Genomic DNA, 24,125 nt, shown 5'->3' on the forward strand with positions numbered 1-24,125 from the left:
AGGACACACACAAACACACTCATTTATTTGAGGACCCTGAGAATCTAAGTAATTCTGCTTTGGGCATGCTGCTGATGGGAGAGGGGGTAGGGGGTGATGGAAGTGCCGGCGTCCAGGCAGAATTGATCGTTTGGCAGTTTCCAAATGAGAGACAGGCTTGTCTGCGGAACCACGAGGGCCGCGCAGTTGGACTCCAGCAGCGCTCGTAAAGTGCGCTCTTTAAAGTGCCGGGGCCCCTGGGAACCCGTGGGGAGGGGGGGAGCCGCCGCCGCGCTAATGAGAACTACCAGAGTGCAAACATGCATGGAAATGACTGTTATTCTGTTGATGTGCATTTAAGTGCTTTTTTACTGCCAACCACAAAGAGAGGGAAATAACCGGTGATGAATGGTACCCCTGAAAAGCATTCATTTTCCTCTTCGTGAAGGGAGAGAGAGAGGGAGAGAGAGGGAGACAGAGAGAGAGAGAGAGAGAGAGAGAGGAGAGAGAGAGAGAGTGGGGGTTGGGGGTGTGGACATGCACGGTTAATGTATTATTTTACTTCACTCAAGTGCTCTGACAAGGCGGAGTGTGATGGGGAGGGAGGGAGTAGAAGGTGTCTGGATGGAAAATAACCTTCACTCTTCCTCCTCACCTCCGGGGCAGCTAGCGCCCTCCTCCTCCTCCTCCTCACCTCATCCGGTCTGGAGGAGAACGGTAGAGGCAAAGGAGGTCACGCCGATCACAGTCGGTCCTGATTGGCCGATTATGAAAATGTTTTTGTTCCACCGGTTGAAGAGCACCAGGACGCGTGTAGCTTAATCCCAGCGGAAGAGTGCAAGAGCGCTTCCGCATTTTGCCCTGATTGGCCGCGGTAACGCCCTCCAAATGCGCATTTTCTTTCCCCCCGCTCAGACGCCGAAATGGAATGCATGTAGTACATTGCAACACAACGCAGCATTTCCGCGTACATTGCAACGTAACACAACGCAGCTGTCAACTGTACTTTACATATTATCCAAACGAGGACCACATAATGTTATTTCCCTGTACATTGTAACGTTAACACAACGCAGCTGTCAACTGTACTTTACATATTATGGAATACATGTATATTATTGCGACGCGATTCACTCGCAACGCCATAATGTTATTTGCCTGTACATTGTAAGTAACGTTAACACAACGCAGCTGTCAACTGTACTTTACATATTATGGAATACATGTATATTATCGCGACGCGATTCACTCGCAACGCCATAATGTTATTTCCCTGTACATTGTAACGATAACACAACGCAGCTGTCAACTTTACTTTGTGACATTGTTTTTTCGGTCATTCATAAAATTGATTGAATGAAATTGATTGAATGAAAATAACAGATTGCAGAATGGGTACAATACAGTACGGCTCAATACACACAATTGTTAAGGGGATGCAGACCAGAGAAAGACTTTCGTCTTGTTTACATCAGGGTCCCCCATTTTCAATTCATCAGGACATATATGACATACAGATAAACTGACAGCCCTAATTACAACCTTTATTTAATGGTTAATATTTTGATAAAAGGTAATTTACTATATTTGTATGGTATTTACACTTAAAGTAGAAAAACAAAAGTAATCTGTAAAATAATAGTGAATTTCCTGTGAAAAAACATTTATTTTTTACAGTACGTTACACACACAAATGCTACATTATGACACATTTTACAAAGAAAGTATATTTAGATTCAAAGACTATTTTAATAGCTTTCTTTGAATACACGGTTTCTCTCCTGTGACGTACAAATGTTCAACAAAACCATCAACATTGACTCAGCTAGACCTCTTTGTTATATCTGCAGCGCTAACAGAAATAAAAACAACCCAGGCCTATGTTAAAGTGCAGCTTGGCTTAGAGGATAATGTCTTGTATGAACTACCAGTAATATAAATCATATTAACAACAAAAATGTGTTCCATCTTCATGTCAGATGATTTTCAAAAAGGAAAATGTACTCTGTCGTCTACTCTAAGCCATCCTAGGTTGTCAAAGTGGGCAGGGGTGAGGTGGGTTCTAGACCCATGTTACTGACCAGACACTCTATATCAGTGATGTCTGTTTACTGCAGAGTGGCAGCGCTAACAGAAATAAAAACAACCCAGGCCTATGTTAAAGTGCAGCTTGGCTTAGAGGATAAGCGGCTGAATAACAGTAGCAGTGATCGCCTGCTGCGTCCATCGCGTGTATATATGTGTGCTAATATGGCACGTTAGCGTTAATATGTGATTAATATGAACCAAAGCGTCGAACCAAGCGGGGATCTCATGTGCATGCACGCGCGAGCACCTGGGCGAAGAAAAAGGAAATGCGCATTACCGTACTGGCGTATGGCGAAGAATGCGGAAGCGCTCTTGCACTCTTCCGCTGGGATTAAGCTACACGCCACCAAGACACGGCTCCTTGGCATCATGTACACCTCGAGGCCGCTCTTACTGTTCCATGTGCTTTATATCGCCGTGGCAACATGGTTGTCTATTTAAGGTGTAATCGCTTTGCCTTTTTAACACCTCCCTCTGTAATTGTTCAGTCCCCCAATGTCTCAAACAGTCCACCATCATCCCTGTCCCAAAATCCAATAATATCTCCTGCCTTAACGATTACAGACCAATTACCCTCACATCCGTAGTAATGAAATCATTTGAACGCATCATTCTCACCCACCTCAAAACCAGCACCACCCCCCTCATGGACCCACACCAATTTGCCTACAGAACCAACAGGTCTGTGGATGACACAGTCAACACAGCCACTCATCACCTGCTGCAACACCTGGAAACACGCAACTCATACGCCCGCATTCTGGTTATGGACTTCAGTTCCGCATTCAACACAATTATCCCAGCCAAACTCATCAATAAACTACTGGACATGAACATTGACCCCTGCATCTGCCACTGGATCCATAGCTTCCTCTCCAACAGACAACAGAAGGTCAAAATAAATAACATCACATCCCACCCTTTATATCTCAGCACAGGAGCCCCCCAAGGCTGCGTCCTTTCACCCTGGCTTTTCTCCCTATACACCAACCTGCTCATATCCCTCCACAACTCCGTAAAAATATACAAATATGCAAACGACACAACCCTTATAGGCCTCATCACAGACAATAACGAAACAGAATACCGTACACAAATCAACCACACAATCACCTGGTGCACAGACAATAACCTCCTCCTCAACTCATCAAAAACCCAAGAACTCATCATCGACTTCAGACGCCAGCCAAACCCCAAGACCCCCATCTCTGGCAAATCCATAATCACCACAGACTCTTCTTCCTCCGCCAGCTCAAAAAATACAGAGTCAAAAAACATCTCCTGCTCCGTTTCTACCAGGCCATCATACAAAGCATCCTCACCTTCTCCATAACTGTTTGGTACAGCAATCTGGACACTCACTCGAAAAACAAACTACAAAGAATCATCAATAAATCCTCAAAAATAATCCGCACCCCCCTCCCTTCTCTCGAATCATTCCACCGCCAAATCACAATCAGGAGAGCCAGAAAAATCATCTCTGACCCCACTCACCCAGCACACCACATCTTCCAGCTGCTGCCCTCCGGGAGGCGCTACAGATCCCTGACCACCAAAACATCCCGGTTCAAAAACAGCTTCTTCCCCACTGCCATACGGACACTGAACTCCCTGTAGTACCCCCCCCCCCTCCCTGTAGTACCCCCCCGCAACCCCCCTTACCTCTGCTGACATGGACAACTCTGAACTGTAATCTATGTAATTGTGTTTTCTTTTAACTGCATGTAGTATGTACGTTGTAAGTGATGTTATATGTTTTATGTTGGAACTGCAATGCACTGAAACCAAATTCCACCAGCCTGGCTGGGTGGTCATTAAAGAAATTGAATTGAATTGAGAACTGTGCATGAGGACGGTATGTTGGTGGTATGGAGATCACATGGAGATGAGAACAGTGACAGTGCAGGAGAGGGGGGAAAGGTGGAGAGGTAAAGAAGAGGGAGGGAGAGAGAGAAAGAGTCAAATAGAGTTTAGAGAATGAAAAGAAAGAAAATGGCAGGACATAATGGTAGAGAGATAGTGTAAGTGTGTGTGAGAGAAAGAGAGTAAGAGTGTGTGTGAGAGAGATAGAGAGAGAGATAGAGAGAGATTAAAGTGTGTGTGTGAGAGAGAGAGGGATATTAAAGACACTCAAAGGGAGGAGTAGTGACAGGTGAGGGGGGCGGGTCTTACTAGCTCCAGGACTCGCACTGGTGTTGATGACGGCTTCGTTCCACTGGTCTGCACTGGACACCGAGAAGGAGCGCTGGTGCATGCCATCCTTACCGCTGCCAAACACAGAGCCACCCGACTGCAGGGACGTACTGCTGTTCGAATGAGGCGCACCTGGGTAGAAAGACAAAGCGACAGAGACTCTTTAATAAAAAAGGGTTCCTAATACGAAATTGTAGTAAGCATCATCTACAGTTGTTTGAATTCAATCCATAGCTGGGGTACAGGTAGGCTACAGTACTTGGAATAACATGTTTATAAAGGAACTAAAGTAGTTCATAGATTGTATAGTTTATCGTTGATTGTAAGTGGTTTACTTCCTTCTCTTCACCTTTACTGTGTATATAAAACCACAGACCAACAGCGCAATGCTGCTGTCACCACCTTAGTTCTGCTTATCTCTGTTACATGAGTATAGCACGATCCCCCCTAACCCCCGCCTCACTCACTCACTCACACACACACACACACACACACACACACACACACACACACACACACACACACACACACACACACACACACACACACACACACACACACACACACACACACACACACACACACACACACACACACACACACACACACACACACACACACACACACACACACACACACACACACACACACACACACACACACACACACCTCTCTCTCCCTCCGCCTCTGCCTCTAATTAGCCCTTAATTAACAAGATACACTCTGAACGCTAATTATCTCGCCTCATCTCTCTGACTGCCACATCCATCTCCTCTGGCGTCAGCGGGCGTTCTCTCCCCGACTTCCAATCAGGCGAGCCGCGGACGCCTGGCTCTCTTTACTAATTCATGGGCTAGGCTACGCCATATGGGGTCCTTCCCTCCTGTTCTCTGTGGCACTCTACAACAGATCCTAACTACTCCAAAAAGTCTCAGACACAATCCCAGTCACACAATCAGAATTAAGAGATTATTATAGACCGATATATGGTCTATATAAATCAATTTCAAATTTGGTTTCATGTGTATTATCTTGTGTAATAAAATGTATTTCCCTATGCAAACTATATTATTCCCTAAACTATTATTATCGCCCACCAAAAAGAAAAGTGATAGTTCTGGATCATCATTAAACTAGCAAGAGCTGAAAAATAATATGCTTTATTTGGTTTGAAATATAGGAAAAGATGGTTAGGCTAAAAATAAAACCAGGCAATCATAGAAGTTAGTTATCAAGTGAAACATGATTCAGAAGCTTGCCTATTGTACAATTATAAATGTCCAATATATTAATATATAATGTATATAGGAGGTAACTGATTAAAATAATACAACCTAACACACTGTTTTGACATCCAAACGTTAAACATCTAAAGCATTTGTTTTGATAAAAGATTTACATACCTGATTTTTCTTAATTGCAAAACAAAAAACAAAAAGATGTATGTGTCATAAACATCTGATAGCAAGGCTGACTTTATTTTATAATTACAAGAGAATAGGAGTTTGATGACTGAGGTGACAATACCAGGAGATATAGTGTGCCGTGCGTAAAGTAAACTAAGCGGCACGGGCTCTTGTTAGGATAATACGTCCTACTCATTATCCAGAGTAATAAGTGTATCAAATTCACATAATCATGTCTAATTAGTATCAGTAATTATCTTGTTGGGCCCGGGAATATTAATCTTCGGGTCCCAGAGGGGAGGGAGCGGGCTCGCAGCGAGAATGGGAGAGAGAGCGAGGGAATCATGCTGGGGAGCGCCGACTAAATTAGCATGCCCAAATCAGAGCAGAGGAGAGGGAAGGGGGGGGGGGGGGGGGGGTTGTGGGGGTTGGGGAGAAGTAGGGGAATCAGCGAGGAAATGTGTATCCTGAGTACCCTGCTAAAGTGAAAATCTAAACCAAAGACGGAGTAAAGACTTTCAAATGCCCTCGGAAAGGCTGTGGCCTTCATATGATGCGAGTAGTTGTGGGGATTGTGCCATTGTGGGGCTTAGCCTTAATTTCAATGTGGGATAGACTACTTCGTTTTCTAGCTCTTATTTTCCCTTTACGCTTATGGACGTCAATATGAGGACACTGGTTTGGAGTAATTTACATAGGGCTACTATATGTAATGGAGACTATCGGTTCTCCGTGGAGGGGGGTTGAAATGTTTAGAAACTGAGACTCAAGTGCACATTAAGTTCTGTAGGTATATCATGTGTGTGTGTGTGTGTGGGGGGGGGGGGGGGGGTTGTGTTTAGTCATCACTACTGCCTAATTGATATGTACCTAGTGAATGGTTGTGCTTCATTAAAATGGCCATGTCGTCTAAATTAAGTCCAAAGCGTTGCTCCATGTGGAACGCCAACGGACTGGGGAATCCCATCCAGAGGTTATGTCCAAATATGATGTGGTGTTTCTACAAGAAAGACACGTCTTCAGAGGAGTCTGAAAATCTGTGTGGAGGACGGGTTGGATATATGTTTCACTGTGCTGGCGCTAGTAAAAGCAATGGGGGTTCATTATATTGATTAGCAAACATTTGCAATTTAAACGTTTCACACAAATGAAAGATAACTCAGGAAGAGTTATTATTGTGCTAGCTGAAATACAGGAAGAGTTATTATTGTGCTGCTGAAATACAGGAAGAGTTATTATTGTGCTGCTGAAATACAGGAAGAGTTATTATTGTGCTGCTGAAATACAGGAAGAGTTATTATTGTGCTGCTGAAATACAGGAAGAGTTATTATTGTGCTGGCTGAAATACAGGAAGAGTTATTATTGTGCTGCTGAAATACAGGAAGAGTTATTATTGTGCTGCTGAAATACAGGAAGAGTTATTATTGTGCTGCTGAAATACAGGAAGAGTTATTATTGCGCTGCTGAAATACAGGCGCAACAACCTATTCTGGCTAATATCCACGCAGCCAATGGGGAGGATCAAGGTTTTTTTGTACTAGATCTTGAAAGGAAGCAAGCCGCTGGGAACCACAACGTTGTTTTTTTGGGGGGACCCTGTCCTTGACCATAGTGCAGTGGTCACCAACCTTTTTAAGCCCAAGATAATATTTTTTTTTTGGTGAAGGCAAGATCTACCTATTGAAGCGTTGAGAGAAAAAGACAGCCAAGATTGTACTTTAAACTAAATGACTTTTATTTGCCTGTATTCTAATTACATGCAATGCTTTGGTCCAACATTAAAACGTCAAAGTAGAACTGTAATATGTACTTTCTCAGTCAGTGCTAAGTGCAGTCATCTTATGCAGCATCACTTTTCACATCAAAACAAAAGTAGAACTGTAATGTGGACTTTCTCATATTATTAACATTGACAAACATATTTACAATTAGCATTTTATAAAGTAGAACTGTAATATGTACTTTCTCAGTCAGTGCTAAGTGCAGTCCTCTTATGCAGCATCACTTTTCACATCAAAACAAAACTAGAACTGTAATGTGGACTCTCAGGGAAAGATCTAAATTTTTTTTATCTTTTATTTTTTTTAGGGAAAGATCTACAGGGAAGGTCTCAAAGATCGACCAGTCGATCGCGATCGACGGGTTGGTGACCACTGCCATAGTGTATAGGACTCCCAGAGGAAGTAATCACAAGTACCTATTGGCAGGGGTGTAAAAAGTACCCAGAAATTATACTTAAGCGAAAGTATGGGTACTGGTACAAAATCTTACTCAAGTAAAAGTCAGAGTATCTGGTAAACATTTGTGGGCCAAGTTTTCATTTTAACTACACATTGCACCAGGTGAGTTAGTCGAAGAGGTGAGCCAATTAGTGAAATCATCAGCTTGTGTTTAGGCAAGGCTCGAATGAAACCAAGCATACACTCACACAAGGACCAATCAGCATGGGTATGGGCGGGTTCATTTTACATTGATGGAGATTTGATTGGCTGTTTTTAAATAAAGTGCGGCCGCAGGATTAATAAGTTATACTCGTTATGTAAGGGATAATGTATAGCCTATACTCTGTCATTGTTGCAAAATAATTGACCTTCACTACGTTTAGAACACCTCGGCAAGGCGCCTCGGTATTCTAAACTCCGTGTCGGTCAATTATTTTGCGACAATGACCTCGTACATACATTATCCCTTACATAACGAGTATACTTTAATATTCTATACACTCGCACGGACCTCTGTGTTATCATTGGAACTCATTCTGAGACCCGAGAGTGCAATGCCGGCCAAATCCTGCTAGGTGGCAGTATCGCCTACCCTTTGCAACCTTATTTCACACCGTGTTACATTTTATATGGTCCGGGGGGAGAATTTGGACCCAGGCGAGTGAAACGCTTAATCCGAGCACCTTGGAACGCGTCCAGCACACTTGATGCATATTTTGTGCCATTTCATGTCAGGGACCCGATGGACATCAATACTGGAAATCGCGATCAGACAATTGGAATATTCTTTTTGCAATACCTCCTATCAAAGGTAAGGACTATATGACATCAATCCTACTTTGATCCTACATTGGAGAAATTGAGAAACGATGTGTTTCTCTATAGGTAATTCAAACTGTATCCTTTTATATATGACTGTGATGGCACCACACATGTGAACAGTAACAATGCAATTGTTGTAATTATTATACCTAATGTAGTGAGTCTTTTTGAAGCGGATCCAGCTTTTTTTGCTCTGATTTGACATCAGTTTAAAACCCATTGTGCGCTGTAGAAATTGTCAGAGTATACTGTAAGTGCTTTTGCCCCTTTTCATTTGTAACTTCATCCTTTATCTTTCAATATCTCATTTAACATTACTGTATGATATAAGTGTGTATTAAAAGACGGAGCTGTTAATGCGTATGAATGTCCACGGGCAAGCTATATTCACGTAACTCAAATATTCAAATGATTCCTGTAATTCCTGCACAGTAACGATTCAACGAATAATGTTAAGTTATTAGGTCATCCTGGGACCACTCATGCGTGATGCCAACATCCTCAACTATCCGCAACATCAGAGCGCATCAGGTGCGTGCAGACCTCTTCTGTCTGGCGTCTATTAACAAAATATAGAATGCAATTTGGCTTTTAACTGAAGCCGGGCGCAACACTAGATATGTTTAGCAAAATATTAAATATCTTTGGAACAGTTTGTGATAAACCCTCGCCTTATTTTGTTTCGGAATCGGGATATTGTGATTTCAACATTGACATTGTATCTCTCCAGCAAGAAATAAGCGGACAACGAAAAAAACGTCACTTTAAAGAAATCAAAAGCGTGTATTTAACCTCAAAAACGTTAGAAACACGGTTTATATTAACTTAATAAATAAACAAAAAATCTACGTATGTCAACGAAAATGTCCAGTAGGCCTAACTAAATAACAGATACATCTGTTACACGCAAGCAGCGTCTGATGGCCGAATCTGTCAGATGGCACTGGAGTAGATATACAGTACAAGATATACAAATATACAGTACTGCTTAAGAGGCAGAGATCAATAAAAGAAAATATATACATTCGAGGGGGAAGAAACTGTACATGATTTCTGTCTGCCATTTCAGCACCAGGCGCTGTCCATCGCTATTATTACCTTCATGGGCTTCAAGGCTACTGCCGCCTATTGCCATAGATTAGAACAACAGTCTGAGCATGCGTAGTGAGCTGTGATGTCATCGTTTAGACTATACGTTTACAGTGGCTACACGGATCCACTGAATCGATATTTTGGAAAATCTTCACTTTAAATTGCGTTTTCGAAAATCTCCGTTTACGTTTCTGAAAACACCATTTACCTGTGGATGAAAGGCCCAAACGTGGAAGAAAATGTACATTTTGCAAAAGATCTGGATTCGTGTGGACATGGCCTTGGACTCTAGATGTTAGAGGACCTCTAGAGTCTAGAGGCATATGCAATTATGACAGCTATACCTCAGGCTGACTAAGTGCTCACACCTGAGCTTGATAGAGCAATTAACACAGCCTCCATTTTTTAATATAGCTCAGGTCACACATTTGTTTGTTTGTATGCCCTGAAGAAGGCCGATAGAGAGGCCGAAACATGTTGGTTTCTTATATACTTGAAGAGTGCCTGGAACTTCTTGGTTTTTTCAACTGGCTCCCCTTTATCCAAATCTATCTATCTAGGTCGTCCTCGGACGGGCCCTCCATCGGTGCTTCCAGTCATCCCGATCCTCCATGCATCTGGCTAGCTCGCCGGTGCTTTCTGTTCCCACATCTCTCCTGAGTACGTCCACATAGGTTAACGTGGGACGTCCTCGTGATCGATGCCCGTGTGTTGGTTCCCACAGTACAAGTTTGCTGGTTGGCATCTCATGGTGTCTCTGGCAGTGACCTGCCAGCCTCATTCTCCTGACTGCCACTTTATCGCTCACCTTTAGCACCCCCCCATACAAGTTTGCATTAGTGACATGCTCATCCCTGTTGATGTTGAGCACCACACGCATCATTCTGGTGTAGCACCCATCCAAGGACTTCTGCAGGGTGGGCTTCAAGGTCCAGCATTCACTGCCATACAAAAGGACAGACTCAACTGTTGCATGAAAGAAGTTGAGCTTGATTTGACGGGGGAGGTTGGATTTCCACACACTGGTCATGCCGTTCAGAGCCCTCCACGCAAGTGCCTTCCTCACTTTAAGGTCTTGCTCGGACGAGTTGACCCACGAGCCCAGGTACTTGAAATCACTGACTTCCTTTAGAGCAGAGCCTCCTGTTGTCCTTAGAGGTGGATGATCCGGGAGGATGTTATACATTATGACCTCGGTTTTCTTGGCATTTAGCCTAAGGCCAACCTTGGCGCACTCCGTCTCCACTCTGCACAGGAGTTCCTGTGCCTGCTCCACCTGGTCAGAGAGCAGGCTGATGTCGTCCGCGTAGTCAAGGTCTGTTAGGACTATGGCGGGGTGTCGTCTCGATCTCCTTGGGGTTATTGTGAGACCAAGTTCCTGCTCCCGTCCATTGATGGCCTTCCTGAGCGCATAGTCGAGGACTATGACGAAAAGGAAGGGGGCAAGGGTGTCCCCTTGCATCACTCCAGCCAGGATGTCAAATTCTTCACTGTTGCCGTCTGGGGTTACCACCTTGGCCCTTGTACCCGTGTGCATGGTCCCTATGGCCCGGAGTAGATTGGGAGGGACTCCGTAGGCCTTGAGTATCCTCATCATCACGGCTCTGTGTATCGAGTCAAAAGCCTTTTTGAAGTCGATAAAGCACAGTACCGCTGTCAGGTTGTTCTTCTTAACCTCCTCGATGATTCTTCTCAAGGCCAAGATCTGGGCCACAGTGGTCCTCTTCTCTCGGAAACCATTTTGGTTCTCCCTGAGGTGGGGGTCGATGGCTTTCCTTATCCGGTTTAGTATCATGCGATTGTACATCTTTGCAATGACACATGTCAGACTTATGCCACGGTAGTTGTCTGGCTTCGAGAGATCTCCGGACTTAGGCACTGGGATGATGTTAGAGAGAGACCACATATCAGGCTGGTTGTTTTTCATCAGGGCATGGTTGCAGAACTCCAGGATGATGTTGTCAAGGTCACAGTTCTTATAGACCTCTGGGGGAATGCCGTCCGGCCCAGAACTTTTCCCCTGCTTCAGTGTGGATTTCACTTTGGTAAACTCCCTGGCTGTGAAGGGACCATCGTCAATAGTGAGATTCGTGAGGACGGCAGGTATCGTCTCCTCATCTTCATCCACTGTCGAGTGTGTTCCCAGTAGATTTCGGAAGTGAGTGAACCAGGAGGTCACCCTCTCCTCTGGGCTGTTGCCTTCTACCTGTCCCTGCTTCGACCTTTTCCTCCCACTCATCTCATTGATGACCCTCCATGCCTCCCCATACTGCTGTTCACCATGCGCTGCCTCCACTCTCTGCACCTTCTCCATCAACCCCTCCCCCCTTATCTTGTCGTAGGTATCGAACAAAAGCTGTTTGGCCTTTTTCAGTACCTTGCGATTCTCTGCAGTCTGCTCATGCCCGTAGCCTCTATCCTCTAGCCTTTATCCAAAGAGCACCTTCTAAAACACTGGATTCACACTACAAAGACGCTGCAGCCCTCCTTCCTGTTCAAATCGATTGTATACCTTTGATTTGGAAATAATATCGTGTCCAGGCGAGCAACGCGAAGGACTTTCGCAAAATGCACATAGCTCTCCATAACTCAGCTTCCGGATCACTCTGAAACAATACAATATTCACCATGGGATAACACGCAAACGTATACATGAAAATTTTTTAACATTTTTACATATTGCAATACAAATAGTGTCTGTCAAATGAGCCGGACTATTTTCTCCATAGCTATAATATAGAATATAGATATAGCTCTGCAATCATCGTGACGCATCATGGAAATAGGCAAAGATGGCGTTGAATGAGTTAAGAGGTTAATAATACTAGTAAAGTACAAATCCCCAAAAACAGTACTTAAGTATTGTAACAAAGTACAATTACTCAAGTACTTTACACCCCAGCTCATTGGTCACAGGAGTCTTCGATAACATTGAATGGTGATCCATTTTGTGAATGAATTTGTTCTCTGATGTAACAATATCTCGTTGTTGGCAGACAGCTCCTTCAGAAACTCTCACATTACCTTATCCAACGTTAACATAAATAGCAAACATAATGTCGCTCATCCTGTGTATTTCATACTTGTTGCCTCGCTGAACGATCGGTTTATTTTCTGTTTTTCTTTTTTCACTGGTACAGCCTCAGCGTTTCTCTCTTCATTGTTAATGTTAATAGTGGGGGGGATTTCGTATAAAAGGACGTCTTTTTCGCCATTACAGTAGCCTACTGCAATGGGGGGAAGGGGCTTTGTGTGATTGTCGTTGAACTTGCGAATGTGATGTCACTGCCAGAAAATGCACTCACCCTCTCTAGTCTATGCATTCAGTAAGCCATGGCTGCCATACGCTAACACATATTCACTCGCCACAGTCAGTGATGATGGCCGTCAAGATTTATATTTGCTGGCCAATTGAAATTCTAGACTCTGTTTTGGGGGATTACTTTGGGATTATTGAACACTGGAGAATCCTGAACCCTTCTGGGAGAGATTCAATTTATTTTTTTCATCAATGCACAAGATTTATTCTTGATAGATTTTCGTTAACCACTCTATATTAGCTGGTTCCAGTAAAAGGGATGAATTAAGACACCATCCACAAGAATGTCTTCTTTCACATTGAGGGAAGAGGTCTAAGAGCACCCGGGCATGATCGGAAATTATGATATTTCCTATAGAGTAAAATTAAATACACCCGACACAGAGCTGAAGCGATTAATGTCACAGCCTGAGAGAACTGACTCAACAATATATTACCCATGGAGGATGACATTAATATATTCAGGACAAGACAAACTTTTGAGTCAGGGGACAAGGGAGGATGAGTCAGGAGACAAGGCAGGATGAGTCAGGGGTCAATGCAGGATGAGTCAGGGGTCAAGGCAGGATGAGTCAGGGGTCAAAGCAGGATGAGTCAGGGGTCAAGGCAGGGTGAGTCAGGGGTCAATGCAGGGTGAGTCAGGGGCCAAGGCAGGATGAGTCAGGGGTCAAGGCAAGAAAGACAGTGAGGATCTAAGATAAGATAAGATATTCCTTTATTGATCCCGTTGGGGAAATCAATCTGCCTCCGCTGTTCCTACTGTCAGGTCGCTGACTGGTCGCTTTACTGCAACTGTAGATATTAATATGACTTTTAACTCATTGGCCGCCAAAAACGAGTATTCTCGTGATTCGTCGCCAACCGTTGAGCGCCAATAACGAGTTTTCTCGTTTTTAGATACTTTGATATTTTTTTGATATTCTAAACACTCGCACGGACCTCCCTGTGTCTCCCTGGCACCGCTGCCTACGTTAAAATTGCAATGACGATCTAATCCCGCCAGGTGGCAGTATCGCCTACCTTTTGAACTAGGGATCTCAGTTGTCTTTCTGTACTGAGGTACTTCCCGGCTGCAGGGATCCCTTCCCCCTCAAAGTGAATCACACACAACAATCGGAGATTTGATCGCCTGAAATCGTTTCCCGTAATATTGCCGTGACCAATGCACATGAATAATTGCGATCGCAATGGGATTACTGGGATTATTCATTTTGGAGTACCTTCTGACTAAGGTAAGGTCTATTCTATGTCTATTTTACCAAACCTAAAACATGCCTTTGTATCGATCACAGAGTCGTCTTTTACCGAACCTAAAACATGCTTTTGGTAACGAATCACGATGCAGCTTTGGAAATAATATAGGTTTCAGGCGGGCAACCCGAACTATTTGGGCATATGCATTAGGGGTGTAACGGTACGCGAATACGTACTGTACCGCCTCAATGTGGTCCTCCGGTACAGTACGCGCTGTGCACCGAACGATTGCAACGGTATGGAACCTTTTTTTGCAGAACTTAAATCCCCTCGGCCCTAATATAACGTGCACAACTAACCGGATGTTGTTTGTTCATCCCACGCAGCCACGCAGCTACACTGAACGATTAGCCTTAGTATGGCGAGTGCAATACTAACTGACAAGCCAGAGCTAGAAGATGCTCCCACAACATTCAAGTCTCCCGTTTGGGATCATTTCGGATTCTCAGTTAACCACAGTAATGGACAAAGACAGGTGGATCGCACTAAAGCTACGTGCCGGCTAGCCCCTTTCGTGACTGTGATGCACACTTGTGATGCAAGCCTTGCATCAGTCACGAAAGGGGCTACGTGCCGGCATTGTTCAACTTTATTGCGAACTTTATCACGCATTTGAAACGGCATCACCCGAATGTGAATATCACTGGTACAAGGAAGAAACAGACCCTAGTGCAAACCCAGCTACCCGTGGCATTCAAGCAGCATCTCGCTATTAATTCAGACCGGGCCAAAGCAATAACAAACGCCATAGGTGTTTTTATAGCAGCAGATCTGCGACCATACTCGGTTGTCGAAAACACTGGGTTTAAGCACATAGAGCATAGAGAGTAATAGAGCCCCGCTACCTAGTTCCCTCTCGTCCGTATTTCAGCCAGCAAGTCATACCAGCTCTGTATAAACAAGCCTCTTTCGTGACTGTGATGCAAGCCCTGCCCCTGTATTCAAGCAGGGCTTGCATCACAGTCATGAAAGGGGCTATGTATAAACAAGCACACGCTACAGTTGTCCACGACTTATCCAAGGCATGATCTGCTATATAATAATCTTCAGATTTACTTTAAGTGTTATTAGTAGGTTACATCAGTAAGCATTAGTTTGCTCAGTAAATTATGGCCAATTAATTTTATATTGTTTAATACATTTAAATAGATAAATGAAAAGCAAATTTTTTTTGTATTTCTCTCCCCCCACTGTACCGAAAATAATACCGAACCGTGACTTCAAAACCGAGGTATGTACCGAACCGTGGATTTTGTGTACCGTTACACCCCTAATATGCATATAACACGTCATATCTCGCGTTTTAGAAAAAAATACTGGATTATTTTGGAAAGGGGCGATGTTTAGCGTGTAATAGCGCACAAACTAAAGTATGTGGAAATTAACTGGTTTGTCAATGTCGGACTATAAACAATGCCTGTCAAATGAGCCATACTATTGTCTCCATAGCTATAATACAGAACACACGATGGGTCCGCAAACATTGCGAAAAATGGTCAATAACGCTGGTGCCATTGAGTAAAGATGGGAAAACAGCGTGGCAGTCAATGAGTTAAAGAGCACATATTATGGCCATTTCCCAGTTTAATATTTTTATTTACAAACATTTACATGTTACATGTTTTAGGGTCAGAATGCATCTAGTTACAGCAGCACAGGCTGTATCACTCAGCAGTCAGTCTCCTCAGCCTCAAAGAGGAACTTTTGGCTCCCCTCTTAAAATGAGCCATCTTGACAAACAGAGATATGTCAGTTAGGAGTGAACAATACATCAACAGACATATATGCCTAGAGTAAACTGTTGTTACATAGTGACAGTTATTAATGTAAGAAAAGACTAAAAACAAGGCATTCTTAGCAAGAAAGACTACAAACGAGGCATTTCAAGCAGTTCAGCAAGAGATTACTGTTGGAGAGCTTGTCTCCCTTTGATGTGGACTTGATTTTGTAACTCTGCAGACGATCTACATGTACCTCCAGCTATATAACATACTAAAGGTAAGGGGAAAATATAAAAAAATGAGGAAAGCTGTACTTTTTAGAGCCACTTGGGCTACCTAAATTGCCAGAAAAGCAAAAACAATGTATTGACTCAGTCATAACTATGGAGGAACTCATAGAGGTAATTAATGCATTGCCTGCAGGTAAGGCCACCAGGGGCCTGATGGCTTCACTGCAGAGCAAGCTTCATCTCCGTTAGCAGTGTACCCAGAGGTATTAGAGGGGTGCACTGCTGCTAACCCTGAGGCAGGCACGGATTAGACCACTGTGATTGAAAGAATATCCATCCAATTTCCTTAATTCAGATGGATGTTAAAATAATTTCCAAAATCCTAGCAAACTGGTTAACCAAGGTCTTTATCTTTAATCCATACCAAGTGGGGTTGTAGCTCCTCATTAATATGTAGTTGGCAGCACCTTTATAAAGTGGATTCAGTTACTATACACACCCAGAGGCTGCAGTGCACTGAACGTCAGCAAAACAAAAGAGATGATTGTGGACTTCAGGAGGTCGGGGGTCAAGGACTACAGCCCCCTCAGCATCGACGGGGCACCGGTTGAGAGAGTGAACAGTTTCAAGTACCTCGGAGTCGGAGCCCACATATCCGAGGACTTGACATGGACCACACACATTGACAGTGTTGTGAAGAAGGCACGACAACGCCTCTACTTCCTCAGGCACCTAAGGAAGTTCCAAGTCAGTCAGAAGATCCTTAGGAACTTCTACTCATGTACAATCGAGAGCATCCTGACTGGCAACATCACCTCCTGGTTTGGGAATAGCACTGCACAAGACCGTAGCAGACTACAAAGAGTGACACGTTCAGCCGAACGCACAATTGGAGGGGGGCTTCCCACCCTCCAGAACATTTACAACAAGCGGTGCAGGGGGAAGGCTAAGAGAATCATCAAGGACTCCAGCCACCCGAACAACTGCCTCTTTGAACTGCTGCGGTCAGGCAAGCGATACCGGAGTCTTAAGGCGAGCACAGAAAGACTCAGAAGAAGCTTCTATCCCCAGGCCATCAGGATGCTCAACGAACAATAAACACTATGCAACAACCATCAAATGCACACAGCACACACATCCACACGCACACACTCACTTTAAACAAACAACTCGTACACCTTACTGTAAATTGTACCTAAATTGTACCTCATCCCATTTCTGCTCTGCACTATATAGTATTGTATATTAGTACATTGCATAGTATATTGTATATTGTATGGTAACTCAGTTACTTCTATTCTGCATCGAACATTGTACATATGTCTATACTGAACACTGTGACCTCTATTTTTACTTCTATTTTACATGCTATACTATTTTATTTCATACTTATCTTGTCTAACACAGTCTCTGGAGCGGAACAGTAAGAAGCATTTTGTATAAAAGTATTCTGTACTTCTGTATGACAACTATTAAAGAAACTTGAAACTTGAAACAGTGCAAACCAATGGACTCATTTCGGAATATTTTGCACCAGACAGAGCTCGCCCCTCTCTCCTTTGTTGTTTTGTTTAGCTATAGAGCCTCTAGCAGCTGCCATAAGGGGGGATACTGACTTCCCAAGTGTTTTGGCGGGGGGGGGGGGGGGGTAGTTCACTAACTTATGCTTTATGCAGATGATATATTGCTATTTGTCTGGCCCTGGTAAATTAGTACCCTGTCTCTGACTTTTACAGCCTTCCAAAGTGCATTTCAGTGACCCAAGCAAGGTATCAGATACCTAGGCATCCTATCCCCCCCCATAGTTGAAAGACCTGGTTAAAGTCATTTTGATCCATTATTACATAAAATCTCTCGTTGTGTTAATAGATGGGAAGCTCTTAATTGGTCTATGGCTGGGAAGGTTAACTCATTCAGCGCCAGCTATTAGTCGGGGCCCGCTGTAGCTAGGCCACACTTTAAACGATAGGAGTGCGTCACCTTGTTTGTAGAGCTATAACTATATTCTATATTATAGCTATGGATACAATAATATGGCCCTTTTGACATCAACTATCTATCATTCAATATGTGAAAAACAATGAATTTTTCCATCCATACGTTCCTGTGTTATATTGTGGTGAATATAAGTATGGTTTTAGAGCGGTCTAGGGTAATTCATGAAATGCTGAGTTAAGTAATCCTTATACGTCAATTCCACTATAGACGTTGCCGTTTCTTGCCTGTACACGATATTATTCCTAAATCTCTCTACACTGGGTAACATTATGACGTCTCATGGCTTCTCGTATCATTGTTATGCCGATGATACTCAACTCTTCCTCTCCTTCCCTCCCTCAGATATCCACGTCTCTGAGCGGATCTCGGCCTGTCTGTCCGACATCTCCGCCTGGATGACGACCAACCACCTCAAACTGAACCTAAGCAAATCCAAATCCTCCCCCCTGACCGACCTTTCCATCACAGTCGAGAATGCAGCTGTGACCGTGTCCCCGACCTCCAAGAACCTTGGTGTCGTCCTCGACGACCAGTTGAACTTCTCTGCTCACATCGCAGCGACAACCAGAACCTGCAGATTCCTCCTGAGCAACGTCAGAAGGATCCGCCCCTTCCTGATAAAAGAAGCCACCCAACTCCTCGTCCAATCAACAGTCATCTCCCGCCTCGACTACTGCAACGCACTACTAACAACTAACCTTACTGTCATGCACTTGTCCTAATAAACTAACCTACATTGTAACACGCAACACTTTGATGAACATTGTTACTCAGCTAATAGAGTTGTACCCTTCCTGATTTCAAGTCAAGTCAAGTCAAGAGTTTTATTTGTCACGGCATACAAGTATACAATGAAATGCGGGTGGTCTTGCCCGCAACGATGTGCAATACAGTGGTACAACATATAATAGAATCCAATAAAAACAACATTGTGCAATAACAGGTAACAGGTAACATGGTGTGACATCTCGGTATCTGTACATAGTTATTTACAGAGCATATAGGACATGCTAGGTAGCTTTGGTAGTGCAATACACTGTTACTGTTGCTATACTAATTTAAAGTGGCCTTTCCTTTTGGCAATAAGTGTGGGTGAGTGCGGCATGAGTGTGTGCCCGCTCATGTTAAAGTGTTAAAGTGGCTGCTAGTGTGTGAGCGTGCACAGTGTGCGTGTCGTGTGTGTGCTCATGTGTGCTTGTGTGTGGATAGTTCAGTGTTCTGTGGCACTCAATGTTCATTGTTCAAGGCTCTGATGGCCTGGGGGAAGAAGCTGAGCCTAAGCCTCTCTGTCCTAGTAGCTGGGGTTCGCAGGCGTCTGCCTGACCTCAGCAGCTGGAACAGGCTGTTATTGGGGTGGTGGGGGTCTTTCATTATTCTGCAGGCTCTGGATTTGCACCTCTTGTTGTATAGAACCTGCAGGGGAGGTAGTGCAATACCCGTGGTACGCTCGGCTGAGCGCACCACTCTCTGTAGGGCCTTCTTGTCCTGTGCCGTGCTGTTTCCATACCAGGCAGTAATGTTTCCGGTCAAGATGCTCTCTACAGCTCCTGAGTAGAAGGACTGATGACTTGCCGTACAGAACTTGTAAGTCGCTTTGGATAAAAGCGTCAGCTAAATGACTAAATGTAAATGTAAATCAAATCTATATCATAGGTATTATGTTCCATCATGAATGCATGAAAGGGGGGGGGGGGGGGTTTGTCAGTAACGGCATTCGTATTGAACACTAAAAACGCTTATCAGCCCGATCGGTATAAAAGCATTACAGGATCAAGCTAAAATGTACATCAGATCGTCCTTACCTGTGATCGGGAGTATTCCAAAAATAATATTCCAATTGTTTGATCGCCATCTGGTACATCCAATGTCCATTTGGTCGACGGCATAACCCACCACAACATATGGATCGGGGATATTTGACGCGCTTCAATGGAACCGGGAGAACAACTCCCCTCGCCCGACAAGGAAACATTTTACCGGAGACATTTGGCCATTACACAGGCCAAGATACAAGGTTACAAAGGGTGCTCGATACCGCCGTCTAGCTGGATGCAGCCGGTATTGCACTTTGGCGACCTCAGACTCATTCCCTATGGTAACACCAAGGTCCCTGGATGAATAATGAATAAAAAATATCGAATAAAGGAATAAACGACCAAAACCCGAGAAATCTCGGGTCTGGCGCCCAACGCATGGCAAGTTAACCCGACTTATCTCAGGTTTGGCCTCCATTGAGTTAATGTAGTAAAAATCGCAAACTCAATTACCTCATCCATTCTCTTCCACTAGAGCAGGTGTGGCCGAGCCACATGCAGCTCTTTGCCCGCCAATGTGTGGCCCTCCCTCCATTAAAAAATAAAATAATAATATATATATATATATATTTTTTTTCATTCATTCCATAAGAAATATAATAAACATTTACAGATTTTATTTTTTTAAATGGTTCATTTGCATGTTCTTGGTATCTGATTCTAGGGACATCTATTGTTCTCAGGGAATGTATTCCCAATGTCCAAAATATTGTGTATGTTACTAGGCTTGAGTAAATTGTAATGAACCAAAGGAGAATATCAATTCAATTATATATATATTTTGTTATCTTTGACTGTGAATAACAGTACACCATGCTAAAATTTACCAGACCTGGAAAATCTAAGCAAATGAATAAAGGGAAGATGATTAAAAAGAAGGTTTTGTAGATACAGTACTGAATTACCTTATTATGGCCAAGTCGCACATCTATGGATCGGGCCAAATCTCCCCTTTCCAATGGCAGAATTCAATCTGGATTTAGTATCACCAGGCATGATTCACAAGTACAGTTACTTTTTTATAATGTAAATTTCTCCAAATATTTTCATCAGATTGCAACGCCGTTTTTTGCTAGACGTTCACAGAAAGGTAGAGAAACTAACTGTGTTCTGAATTATGGCAATAACGTTCAGGTTTGTGGGAGATAATCCCGAAAAATAAGAGAAATAAAAAAGTTAATCCAGAAGTCAGATGATTGACAGGGGCTGGCGTGAGCTGGGTAGGGTAGTTTTTCGAAATTCGAAAGTCCATCAAAAGCCCTGGGTCTCTTCCTTCAAAAGACTACACTCACTTTTGGCTGCGCCACTTCCTCCCATCAATATGTGCCGGTTTCCGACTCAATGCCCTGAGATTTCTATAATCATAAGATCTCCATCCTTATCCTGCTAGATCTCAGTGCAGCATTTGAGACAATCGATCACGATATTCTAATCGATCGTCTTGAAAACCTTGTCGGTTTCTCAGAACATGTGCTAGGCTGGTTGAAAACATACATCCGAGGGAGGAAATTCTATGTTAAACTAGGAGATCACATGTCTGATATATACGACAACAACTATGGAGTTGCACAAGGGAGTTGCTTAGGTCCTTTACTCTTCTCCCTTTACATGTTACCGCTGGGTGATATCATCAGAGAACATAATGTAGATTTCCATAGCTATGCGGATGATACACAACTGTACATATCTGCTGAACCAAATGATACAGCGATTAGCTCCATTACAGACTGCTTACTGGCAATAAATAAATGGATGAATAAGAACTTCCTGAAACTAAACGAGAACAAAACTGAAATTCTAATTATCGGCCCCAAAACTAAAAAAGAAACGTTAATAAAGAACCTGGGAGGACTAACCCCTTGGATCAAATCTGAGGTCACTAGTCTTGGGGTTATCATAGATTCAGAACTGAACTTCAATTCTCATATTAGCAAAGTGACGAAAACATCGTTCTTCCATCTCAGAAATATAGCAAAAGTACGACCATTTATTAATCAGAACGATGCTGAGAAGCTAATTCATGCATTCATATCTAGCCGGTTAGACTACTGTAATGCACTTTTCACAGGTCTCCCTAAGAAAACCACAGAGAGGCTTCAGCTAATCCAAAACTCTGCAGCCCGACTGCTAACTAGAACCAAAAGGAGAGAGCACATTTACACTGGCTTCCTGTAACATTTAGAATTTACTTTAAGGTCCTTCTCCTTACATACAAAGCTCTAAATGGACAGGGACCTAGCTACATCGCCAACACTCTAATAAATTACACGCCAGCTAGAACACTGCAATCATCAGCTGCTGGACTACTAGAGGCTCCCAGAAACAGTCAAAAGAGGATCGGTAATGCAGCCTTTATCAACTATGCCCCAAAACTGTGGAACAAAGTACCCCAAAACATCAGGGAAGCCAACTCGCTAGACAACTTCAAAAGACAGCTTAAAACCTATCTCTTTGCTCAGGCATTTCAATGAAACATCAGGGATATCCTGACACAAATTGTACTTACCTGCACTATTCTTACCCTGCCTACTTTTATACACTGCCTATCAAATTCATGTGTCGGTTCTATGCTAATTTTATCTCACTACCTCCTACTGTATGCACTGTAATTTAAGAGAACTATTTTATCACACTTTTTACTTCTTACTGATGCACTGCTCTGTTGTATGTTAAATACCCTGTCTGTTCTATTTTATAATTTTTAGACTATTTTTAAACTGAATCATTTTAAACTATTTTTTATTATTTGTATTACTGAATGAAACTGTAACCAGAGAGCCTATTGGGATGCTAGATCCTAATGTGAAACACTGTGATTTACCATACCTTGCTAGCTGTCTATCTTTTTTATGCTCGCTTATGCCTGTATTTTTTACTGTTGTGAAGCACTTTGAACTGCAACTTCTGTATGAAAAGTGCTATACAAATAAAGTTATTATTATTTCAGTAATAACAGTTACAATCATTGGTAAACAAACGTAATGCTGAAAATATACACTTTGACTGCTGTTTTGACAGGGTTAGGGTCTTTACTCTTGGCTACATTTGAAAAGAAAACATTACTTCATACATTCTGTAGAGATGGATTTATGGCCTGATGTCATTTACCTTGGGTAGTACCTCCATTATCCCTCGCACCTAACCAGACACTACCATTATAAGCTAGCTTTTATTCTCTCCACCACTTCTAACCACATTGACATTTTGGATTCATTGAGACCCAGAATTCTTGCTGTAGATATTTCTTGATAAATCACATCGAGATATGTAAGAAACCAAACTTTCCGGCAAATTTTTTCCGGTTGAAACCAGCGTGATGCGATCAGCTTTTTAGCTACTGTGATACCCGATAAAACCAATCTCTTTAGCTGTGGATTTACTGCAAACTCAAAAACATCATTCAATAGTAATACCGAGGGGTGTACAGGTATATTCCAAGATACGAGTTTTGATAATTGTTGGGTCACATCTTTCCAGAATGTTTTATATATATATATATATATATATATATATATATATATATATATATATATATATATATATATTTCTTTTTTATCAAAAACATTTTTTTTGAGTATTTATAAGCTCCGACGTCATCGGTACTGCTATCGGTACTCGAGAAATTATGGAGTTTTTTTTTGAGGAATTTAAACGTCGCAAACTAATCTTGTTGGCAGTTGTCTATATCTCTCCTGCCTGTGTCTCTGCCTGCGCGGGGAGCTCTGTGCTCTCTGCCTGCTGTGCTCTCTCCTCTCTTCCCCTCCCACACACACACACACACACACACACTCACTCACACACACACACACGGGTGCTGCGCTGCCGAGTACAGACCGCTCTGCTCTCATAATGGCAGACAGAACGAAATGTTCAAAAGTCTGGGTCTATTTTACTAAAGTCGATGCTGACAACGCTCGTTGCCACAAGTGCAACAAGACATTTGCCAGTAATGTATAAGCGCTGACTTGTCAATGTGGCTGGCGGGG

The 24,125-nt window shown here is 43.0% G+C and overlaps 1 protein-coding gene across 4 annotated transcripts in view; it reads right to left on the reverse strand.

Annotated features, from left to right (window-relative positions):
- agap3 (ArfGAP with GTPase domain, ankyrin repeat and PH domain 3) overlaps window positions 1-24,125 on the reverse strand; it is a gene marked incomplete at its 5' end in the record, with an annotated part of 324,184 nt that overhangs the window by 77,439 nt on the left and 222,620 nt on the right. For all 4 annotated transcript variants that reach the window (XM_084327289.1, XM_084327290.1, XM_084327288.1 and 1 more), the window contains one exon: window positions 4,240-4,392. In XM_084327289.1, coding sequence (XP_084183415.1) covers window positions 4,240-4,392 — 153 coding nt within the window. The remainder of the gene's footprint in view (window positions 1-4,239; window positions 4,393-24,125) is intronic.

The sequence above is a fragment of the Notolepis coatsorum genome (assembly GCF_963971535.1).
Source record: "Notolepis coatsorum genome assembly, chromosome: 13".
NCBI classification, from domain to species: domain Eukaryota; kingdom Metazoa; phylum Chordata; class Actinopteri; order Aulopiformes; family Paralepididae; genus Notolepis; species Notolepis coatsorum.